The following is a 10,834-nucleotide window of genomic DNA, read 5'->3' as shown; positions in this document are numbered from 1 at the left end:
ACCTCTTCACTCAATTAAAAATTTTATCTGCTGAACAGAAGCTTTTAAATTCCATAAGTTCATTTGCCAATTGTTGGCTTTATTTCCTGAGCAACGAGAGTATGATTTAGGAAGTCTGTCTTTTATTGTGGACTACTATTGGGGTTTGAATAGAAGTGCCTCTCATAGGCTCATGTATTTGAGCACTTGGTTTATTAGCAATGTTTTTTGGAGGGTTATGGAACTCATAGAATATATATTTTGCTGGGGAGCTGCATTTCCAAGGAGGTCCTGAAAAATTATAACTTCTCTTCACTTCTAGTTCATTCTCTACTATCTGTGTGTGATTGGTAGCTAGATTAGCATGCTTCCTCCTGCAACACCTGCTGCAATGCTTTCCTTTTCATTGTGGGCTTCCCCTTTGGAAACATAAGTCAATATAAACCCTTCCATTAGACGCTTTTGTTCAGGTGTTTTTCACAGTAACAAAAGTACCTAATACCTTTCTACTTTCTCCACTGACAGTTTCAGAGTTTCAATATCATTTTAATACTTTCTGTTGTCTTATTGCTCTAGTTAATAATCAAATCCTAATATTGAATAACAGCAGGATATCTATCTTCTGATTTTTAATAAAGTGTTACAATTTTTTTCTTCATCTGCCATGTTGTTAGTTATAGATTTAAGGAGAATAGCTTTTATTGTCTTGAGATAGCTCCCTTCTAATGATACCTTACTCATGACTGTAATCATGATGTCACGAATTGGATTAAAGGTTGTTTTTCTATATTTTCAGATGTGATCAAGCAGTTTCTGACTTTTAGACTATTCATGTGATAAAACATATTTATAGACTTTAAGCATGTTGGACCACCCTTGTAAATATGAATGAAGCTAAATGAGTCCCAACAAATAATGTTTGGTATTTCTTGAATTCTGCTTACAAGTATTTAAGGCACTTGCACATACAGAATACAAAGAAACATAATAAAAGAGAATAATTCTTGGAAAAGTAGAATGAAAATATTCCTTTACCTGAAGACCTTAAAGCAACATCACCTCTGCTATGTCTAAGAGCTTTCTACAGAAAAATATTATTTCATATGAATTTAGATTTGTTACATTTTCACTATTTAAGTGAATGATATATTATCATTCTTACTAAGTATAAAACAGAGTAGAACATATATGAAAGTGACTAAACATAACAAAATTTTCAAGGAAATATTTTTCTTTAATACTGGTTAATAATGAACATTTATATGCAATTAAGAATGATCAGAGTGCAAGTGTTTAATTATTTGTCTACAGCCCACTATATGTTTAAACACTCTCATCATTGCCTTTTTCATTTCTTGATTCCTAAATGTGTAGATCACAGGGTTCAGAATGGGGGTGACAACTGCCTCAAATATGGACAAAAATTTATCCAAGTGTGTGAAAGAAGAAGGCCGTGTGTAGATGAACATCACGGGGCCAAAGAATAAGACCACCACAGTCACATGAGCTGAAAGTGTAGACAGGGCCTTAGAGGAGCCACTTGAAGAATGTTTCTGAACAGTAAATATGATGACAATATAGGAAATGATCAGTATGAAGAAGAAACCTACAGACATGAATCCAGTGTTGACAGAGACCAGTAATTTCAGTTTGTGTGTATCTACACAGGCAAGTTTGATGAACCCAGGAAAGTCACAATAGAAGCTGTCCAAAACATTTGGTCCACAAAATGGTAAGTTTACTACAAAAGCCAATTGAATGAGAGAATGCATAAATCCAACCACCCAAGAGGACACTGAAAACAAGATGCATATCTTTGAACTCATAATGGTCAGATAATGGAGAGGCTTACATATGGCCACATATCTGTCAAAAGCCATGGCTATGAGTAAAACCATTTCTATACCACTAACGAAGTGAATGAAGAATATTTGGGTGATGCATCCTCTAAAAGTGATGACTTTATGCTTTCTCAACAGATCATAAATCATCTTGGGGGACACAACAGAAGAAACACCCAAGTCAATGAAGGAAAGGTTAGCCAACAGAAAGTACATAGGAGAATGTAAGTGAGCGTCAGATGCCACAGTGAACACGATGAGGGAGTTTCCTGTCATACTTGCTACATAAAACATGGAAGAGAACACAAAGAGGAATAATTGAATGTCCCAAGATTTGGTGAGTCCCAGGAACACAAACTCTGACACCACAGACTGATTCTCTCCTTCCATTGCCTTTGTTTGTAGTACTACCTGAAGGAGAAAATGTGAGAATCTGTAAATCATAATTTTATAAATAGAATAAGAGAAATTCCATGTTATGAAAATCTATTTTACTGCAGCATTGAAACTGACTTTAAGATAAGTAGTGTGAGAGAAGGAAGTTCTATACACAATCAATAATCTGAAATTTATAAATTAGTTTGAATTATGACTTAACACCTCTAGCAAAAGTTATATCAAAAACGCAAAAGACAATAAGGTTTAGTGGGTTTTAAAAGAGGATATTAGGGCTTGGAGAGATAACTCATCAGTTAAGAGCACTTGCTATTATTTCAAAAGACCCTAGTTTTGTTCTTAGCCTCCATTCAAGTAGCTTAAAATAGTCTAGAGTTCTAGCTCCCCAAAGTCAAATGACACCTCTTGGTTTCCATAAATTTCCACGAACATGAAACATGAACTTAATCACAAAGACACATACAAGTTATTTTTAAATGAACCCTTAAAAAGAGAATATTTTTACAAACTGTTGATGACATTTAAATTAACACATTCATTAAAGAAAAAAGTATGAAAAGTTTTCAAAAACTGAAGTACAGTTTAGATTTGCAGCACAGTATAGGTGTGCTTGTCTAACAATTTATTTCTTTATATTGGCTTTATCCTTAATAGTATAATACAAAAAAGAAGTGGGGTGGGGTATAAAGTATAAAAAAGTAGACAAGAGAAAAGATGCAAATGATTAAAAGAGAAATACCATATAATATAAAAATTCTCACATTAAGGGTATATAAGCAGAAGAAACATTATATGAATATGTTTCCCATTTTATTGTACTATTATTTCTAAAAAATTAATATGATGAACAACCTCTGTTCATTTAACATTTAGAGACACGTGAATTATAAAGGCACATATATAAAAACAAAAAAATGTAAGCATCCTTTTATCATAATCTTATGAAAAGATTTATATTATTTGGTAGTATTATTTTATTTAGAGAAGGAACAGCATAGCAGACATCATCTTTTCTTTAATATTCAGGAACTTTGATTCATCAGCTATGTGCTGTCTACCCTTAGAAAAGATGCTGAGCACTCAAACTTGAGGGGTATTTAGTTAAACAAATTAAAATGGTTACTTCAATGAAGTTATAGCAATCAACACAGATCACATTCATGCATTCAGTAAGGTGTGGGCAGGACAGAGTGAGGCAGCCATAAACACAATCATGTCTACAATAGATAAGAGCTCCATTTTTGGATGTTTAATTAATGCTAACATTATCATGCATTTCTTCCTCTTGCTCATAGCAGTGACCAATTCATGAGATTACTCAAAATCATTAATGAATATGAATAAGCAGAGGGCATCACACTACCGTGCCCAAATATGTTCCAAAAGCATTACCCACCTCCCATTAACTAACACATTACATTATTCACATCATTTCAACAACACCATAACACATTTCAAATGTGAAATTGGTGCATTTGCTGTCATAGAACATCATATATATGTTTAGTACTAAAAAAACTAATTAATTGGCTCATTTTTCAACCAACCTCTATACAGCTCAATTTATGTATGACTTCTCATTAGTGCATAACAGAGCCTAGACTCTGAAAGCCTAGAGAATGAGGAAAAATACATATTTGGTGAAAACTGAAAATTCTCCATTTATGTTTTTTAAAACTACAAAATATACATGATTATATAATATTAAAGATTGGATAAAATTATGAAATGATAAAAAAATGAACTGTAATCTTTTCTTTAAGCATTCTAACTCTGCCTTAATACTGTCTTAAGCATACTTCCTCTGGTTCTCAGTGCTTCCTTACTCTTTCTTTAAATTTCCTTTCCCTCTTTCCCTTCATGTACCTGATTTGCAAGTCACCTTAACTAATTCTCTCTCTCTTTGTCTCTCCTTCACATTCTTACCTTCTTTCTTAGTCTCTATCTTTCTTCTGCCCCTCTCTCTCCTTGCTCCCATAAAGTACTTCTGAGATTTAAAAATTGTCTTCCCTTGGGTAATTTTCTTCTAAACACTAAAAAATTATTCTCAGGCTTTAAAAAGTGGTAATAAAGAGATAAATAAGAATGAAGGAAAAATCTAAATCTACATCAGGTAGAATGCTCATAGACAGACTATGAAGTTTAAAAAGTTGGTATATAATCAGAATAGAAAAATGAGAAAGCTTACTGTAAATTAGGCATAAATATTTAAATTATGAACTTATCCCCCTCAGTTTAATCTGTTGTATTTTCACTATGCTTATTTTTTCAAAGCATTTCTTAAATCCCAGGAAAACTAACCAAATATAGTTGCCCCTAATTTAAGAACATTACTACATTTATTTAATAGTTTGGGAGATATAAGTATTTCTGTATCTTATTCAAATACATAATTAGGTAAAAGTCACCTCATACATCTTTAATCTTCCTGATAAAAACACTGATCAGAATCAAATTAATTCAAACATACCAACATTATATTTTACACCACAGATGAAAACAAGAAAATAATTGCAACTTTTTATATTTTAAATACCACTTAGTTCTGAAATTAAAATGACATTGTATCACAACATCTGTTTTCAACATTGAGGCCTTTGGTCTCATGTTAAAATTTACTTCTGGTCAGGTTTTTATAACACTCTTCCAACCTGAAAAGTATGAAAATCTCTCACAAAATTTCCTTCTGTTTTAGAGAACATCCACCAAACATTTTTAGAAGGTGAGTTGTTCACACTCAACCTATTTCAAAAAGCCAGTGAGAAGAAAACTACAAATCTCCTTGTGTTTATCTATAATTATTAATGTTTTTATTAGTTACCCATTTGTAGGATATTATATCATTCATTCAATCAATTATTGATGAGCAAAAATTGATTAATTATATTTCTACATAAACTTAGAAGAAAATGTTACAAGGTTGTTTGACTTCTCAAGGTCATTTACAATGTGGTTCTAGCTCATAGGCAGCCAGTTACTTAGCCTTTGCCAATACTTCAGTTACTGTTTATCAGCTATCCTCCTGTGTGTTCAATTCCTTTTCCTGACTGCTCTCTACTTTGCTTGTCTTCCTCAAGCCCTTTAGGATGTGACTTTTAGCCACAGTAATTCCCAGCACAAACTAACATCTAGGAATTAGCCACCCAAGCATTGCTAAGTTTATTTCCGGCCATGCATTTTACCTGAATGATAACAACATCATCTTAGCAGAGTCAAGCTTCTCTGTGTGCCCTCACATAAAATACCACATGAAATTTTCCATTAGGGAGATAAGAAACTCATTATATACACCTCAAAGGTCACTGACGAAGGGACATTACAAAAACATAGCAATTTAGAAGCATCATTTAATTATAGAATTCTTTTCTCTACAGTATTCGGATTTGGTCTGTGTGACCAAACAATTTCTGTAGCTCAAAGTATGATATTAAGGAGAAGAAACAAAAGAAACCAGGGTTATTATGGTATCATTAAACTACATGCATTTGAAAGTTTAACAGTTAACATGGTGGCACACACCTTTAATCTCAGCAATCAGAAGGCAGAGGCAGGTAGATCTCTGTGAGTTTGAAGCCAGCCTTAAATAGTGACTTTCAAAACATTTAGAGCTACATAGTGAGATCCTGCTCAATGCAAAAGTATATCACTGCTATTATTCCTGAATAATAGATAAATATTCTCTCAAAGTTTAACTATCATCACAGAGTTAAATGAAACTAATATTTTAGTTATAGTGTAGTTTAAGAAGAAGAATTTGTGTGAAGTCCTCATTTTCAGTAAAACTGTGAGCTATAACTATGATGTCCAAAATATCTATCAACTAAGAATAACTAAGAAGCAATGCTCCATACATGTCAATTCCTACAACCCCCTGAAAGAATGTTGCTACTATATAAGAAGAGTTTCACAGTTTATACAAAGAGCGGACAGCAGAACATCATGTAATAAACTGTTGTACAAGTAAATAAACATGAATGTGGACAAAAATAGATTTATTTTCCAGTAAGTACCACAGCACAGTAAGGGTGTAGGAACAGTGAACTATACTGTGATTTAATTTTCTACAACTTGTAAGGAAATGGCTGCAACAAAGAATGGTGTACTCGTGTCAAGGGTGTGGACTGCTGCTTAATATATCCACAAATAGGAGAGAAATGGAAAATGGGTGTAACTGGAGCGGTGAAATATGTGTACCTTTTGTCTTCTTAAATCTGAGAGATGAACAGAGTTGGGAAAATAATATCAAATTAGGAAAGCATTGGGCCATATAGTGAGTAATTATGTCATTGCCAGATGTTTTCATGAGATTTGTTCTAATAACACAGTTTCCGTAAGATCATCTTATCCTTCATCAGGATTTGTATTACATAGTATTCTCTACTTAAAAACTGAAAAAGTTTCACTTAAATAACCATCTATCTTGACATGATACATTTTATATGTATCATTATTTATACAATGTATAAAAGCCACTTACCAGAGATTGTTAAAAGAACACTAAAGCAATCCCTAAATTCTAAATCTCATGTTTCCAGTCCCCACTCTAAATTAAAGTCCAAATTGCACCCACATAATTGGCAGATTTCTTTATTAGATATTTTTCAGTGGACAGTCTCTTCCACGTTAGGCCAGCAATGTATGTGTATACATTCACAATACAGGTTTATGTTTTCTTCTCCATAATGGGGAAAATACTGCAAATTTTATGCACACACACACACACACACACACACACACACACACACAGAGAGAGAGAGAGAGAGAGAGAGAGAGAGAGAGAGAGAGAGAGAGAGAAAATGTACATTATGATTGGTTTTAATGTCAATTTGCCACAAATTAGAATCACCTAAGTAGGGAGAAGACTCTCCTGAAAAATTGTCCTGAGGTCTTGTAGATATAGATGTCATATCCTCATTTCTTTTACTTAGAAAAACTGTCTAAAATTGTTTGTGTGTGTGTGTGAGTGTGTGTGTGTGTGTGTGTGTGTGTGTGTGTGTGAGTGAGTGTGTGTGTGTATGTTCAGGATAAGAACACTGTGACACTCTATACTGCAATTTAATCTTTTATTCTACAAAATTTACATATTATTTTCCTGCTCCAGAGCAACCATAAAATGCATAGCATTGACAAGTAACACTTCGTCTCCAAGCCCACCAATCCCAGGCAACTTCAGCAGCTCCATGAGACATGGACTAAAACTGCATAGAACAAACCAAGAGATGAGTGACCAGCATTTCAGCTGGTCAGCCCAGTATCTATGCCCTAGGCAAAACATGGGCACTTCCCATACACACACCTCAGCTACAAGGGCAAACCTCCTATAGGCAGGGTACCCAAGCACCACCGATCAGGTCCTGCAATCTACATGTTCCATTTCAATCACAAGCCTATTCATCTCCTGTGACCTCAGAAGCCCCCTGAGATACAGACTGTGATTGCACAGAATTGAACAGAAGTGAGTGACCAGCAGCAAACAGACTGCAACTACACAGAGTGAACCAAGAGCCACTCCCTAAAACAGACAGTAACTACATAGATTGGTCCAAGACAGGATAACTGAGACACAGACAGCAACTGCAAAAATTGAACTAAGAGTCAAAGACACTGCCTGTACAAATTGGACTAACAGAAGGGTAAACACCAATGCAAGAATATATTCAACAACCTAAAGAGCAATCTGGTACCACCAGAACCTTATAGTCCTACTACAGAAAAACCTAGACATCCAAAGCCAGAAAAAGCAGAAGAAATAGAATTATCAGTCAAAGAAAACATTAAGGGAAACAACACCATAACACAAAAAATCAGGAAATTTGGGACACCATTAAAAGACTAAACACAAGAATAATATGGATAGAAAAAGGAGAAGAATAGGAGCTCAAGGGCACAGAAAATATGTTCAACAAACTCATAGAAGAAAACTGTACCAACAAGAAGAAGGAAATACCTATGAAAATACAAGAAACATACAGAACACTAAATAGATTGGACCCCAAAAATTCCTTAATCACATAAAAATCAAAACATAAAATGTATAGAATAAAGAATATGAAAAACTGTAAAGGAGAAAAACTAAGTAATATATAAAGGCAGACCCATTAAAATAACACCTGACTTATCAATGTAGACTCTGAAAGCTAGAAGGTACTGACAGGTATTATACAGACACTAAAAGACCATGGATGCCAAACCAGACTACTATACCCAGCAGAACTTTCAATCACCATAGATGGAGAAAACAAGATAGTCCATGAAAAAACAAGATTTAATCAATACCTATCCACAAATCCAGTCCTACATAAAGTACTAGAGGGAAAAATTCCAACCCAAGGAAGTTAGCTTTACCCATGAAAGCACAGACAATAGATCATCCCACAACAGCAAATCCTAAAGAGAAACACACACATACTGCCACCAAAAGGTAACAGGAATTAACAATCACTGGTCATTAACAATCCTTAAATTGAATGGACTCAACTTGAGTATAAAAAGATACAGATTAACAGAATGGATATGAAAAGAGAATCCAACCTTCTGCTGCATACAAGAAACCCACCTCAATTTCAAAACACATATTTCCTATGACTAAAGGCTTAGAAAAAGACTTTTCAAGCAAATGAACCTAAGAAGCAAGCTGGTATAGCTATCCTAATGTCTCACAAAACAGACTTCAAACTGAGATAAATCAATAGAAATGAAGAAGGACATTTGATATTCATTACAGAAAAATCCATTAATATAAAGTCTCAATCCTGAACATTTATGCCCCCAAAATAAGGGCACCCACATTTGTAAAAGAAATATTACAAAAGCCTAATTTGCACATTAACCCATACAAGCTAATAATGGGAGATTTAAACCCCCCTATCTTTCTAATACCCACATCTTCCAGACTGAAAATTAACAGAAAAACAAGGGAACTATGAGATGTTATGAGTCAAATTGAAGGCAAAAAAATCAATAAAATAGAAGCAAAGAAAACAATATAAAGAATCAATGAAACAAAGAGTTTGCATGTTGTTTCAATAAAATAGAAATGCTTTAAAATCCATAAAATAGACAAACTCTCATCTAAATTAATGAAAAGTCAGAAAGAGAATATACATATTAACAAAATCAGAAATGAAGAGGGGCATACCAACAGACACTGAGAAAATTCAGACTCATCAGATCACACTTCAAAAATCTGTACTCAACAAAATTGGAAAATTTTAAAAAAAGGGTTAAAAAATTGATAAGTTCCATATACCAAAATTAAAGCAAGACAAAAAACATTTTAAATAAACCTATAACCCAAGGGAAATAGAAATAGCCATTAAAAGTCTCCCGTCCACAAAAAGCACAGGACCAGAAGACTTCAGCAAAGAATTATACCAAAATTTTGAGAAAGTACTAATTCCAAAAGTCTTCAAATTGTTCCATGGAATAGGAACAGAAGAAGCATCCCCAAACACTACTACTGCTATACCCAAACCACACAAAGATGCACCTAAAATAGAGAACTAGAGCCCATTCTCACTTACAAATATTGATGCAAAAATATTTAGTAAACAGACAAACAGAATCCAAAACCGCATAAAAAAAAGACCACAATGACCAAGTAGACTTCATCCCAGATATGCAGGTTTGCCTCAATATCTGAAAATCTGTCGATATAATCCACTGTATCAACAAACTGAAAGAAAAAAAAACACATTAGATGCCAAAAATGCCTTTGACAAAATTCAACACCCCTTATGATAAAGATCTTAGAGAGATCAGGAATACAAGAAACATACCTAAACATTATGAAAGCAATATTTAAAACCAAAAAAATTAACAGAAAAATTAAATGGAAAGAAACTCAAAGTGATTCCACTAAAATCAGGAACATGACAAGGCTCTCCATATCTAGTCAATATAGTGAGATGCCCCCAGCATGACCACCAAGAATCAATGAAATTAAGAGCCTGTAAAATACTTGTACATATATTATAGGGCAGACCATTTGTATATTGGATAGCCAATTAATGTGTTCTTCCTTGAAAGACTATTTCTCCTAAAGTCAGCATTCCTGAACTATCTGTAGTTCTCTGTGTAGGAATGAGCCTCTTGGGCTTTCCCTCATCCATTTTACCATGGATGTAGGCCCTGTTCACATCATGTTTAGACAATCATGCTGAGACTTTATGATTACAACTTCTGACATAACTAGAGGTCACAATCTCCTAGCAAACTCCCTGCCCTCTGACTCTTACAATCTTTCTGACCTCTTCTACAATTACTCCTGAACCTGAGGTGTGGGAGTTGTTTTGTTTCAATAATGGTCTCCATCCATTCCAAAGAGGAGCTTCCTTGATGAGGAGTAAGGACGCCACTTAGCTGTGTGTATAAGAAAAAGTATTGAGAATGCAGTTAGAGATAACACTGGTTTAATAAAGTGGCAGTTGTTGGTTTTTCTCCAAGATCCATGAATTTCCTTCTCTGAGTAGCTGGCAAGGTTTCCAATTCCACATAATTATCCTATTGAACAATTCTTTTATTTATTTGTTTGTTATTTGTTTATTTATTTAGGTTTGTAGACAGGGTTTCTTAGTGTAACCTTGGCTGTCCTGGAACTCAATCTGTAGACCAGGCTG

At 34.1% G+C, this 10,834-nt stretch overlaps 1 protein-coding gene across 1 annotated transcript; it reads right to left on the bottom strand.

Annotated features, from left to right (window-relative positions):
• Positions 1–1,247: 1,247 nt before the first annotated feature.
• Positions 1,248–2,210, bottom strand: LOC142844855 (olfactory receptor 4F3/4F16/4F29-like). Its single transcript, XM_075963654.1, has one exon. It carries the CDS (start codon positions 2,208–2,210, stop codon positions 1,248–1,250), a length of 963 nt encoding a protein of 320 aa, XP_075819769.1.
• Positions 2,211–10,834: the final 8,624 nt, after the last annotated feature.

Source organism: Microtus pennsylvanicus, chromosome 2, assembly GCF_037038515.1.
Source record: "Microtus pennsylvanicus isolate mMicPen1 chromosome 2, mMicPen1.hap1, whole genome shotgun sequence".
Lineage (NCBI taxonomy): Eukaryota > Metazoa > Chordata > Mammalia > Rodentia > Cricetidae > Microtus > Microtus pennsylvanicus.
This window is presented reverse-complemented; position numbering and strand designations above follow the sequence as displayed.

What these genes read in the sequence shown, in the direction of transcription:
- LOC142844855 (XM_075963654.1), bottom strand. Translation starts at nt 2,210, where the DNA reads ATGGAAGGAGAGAATCAGTCTGTGGTGTCAGAGTTTGTGTTCCTGGGA.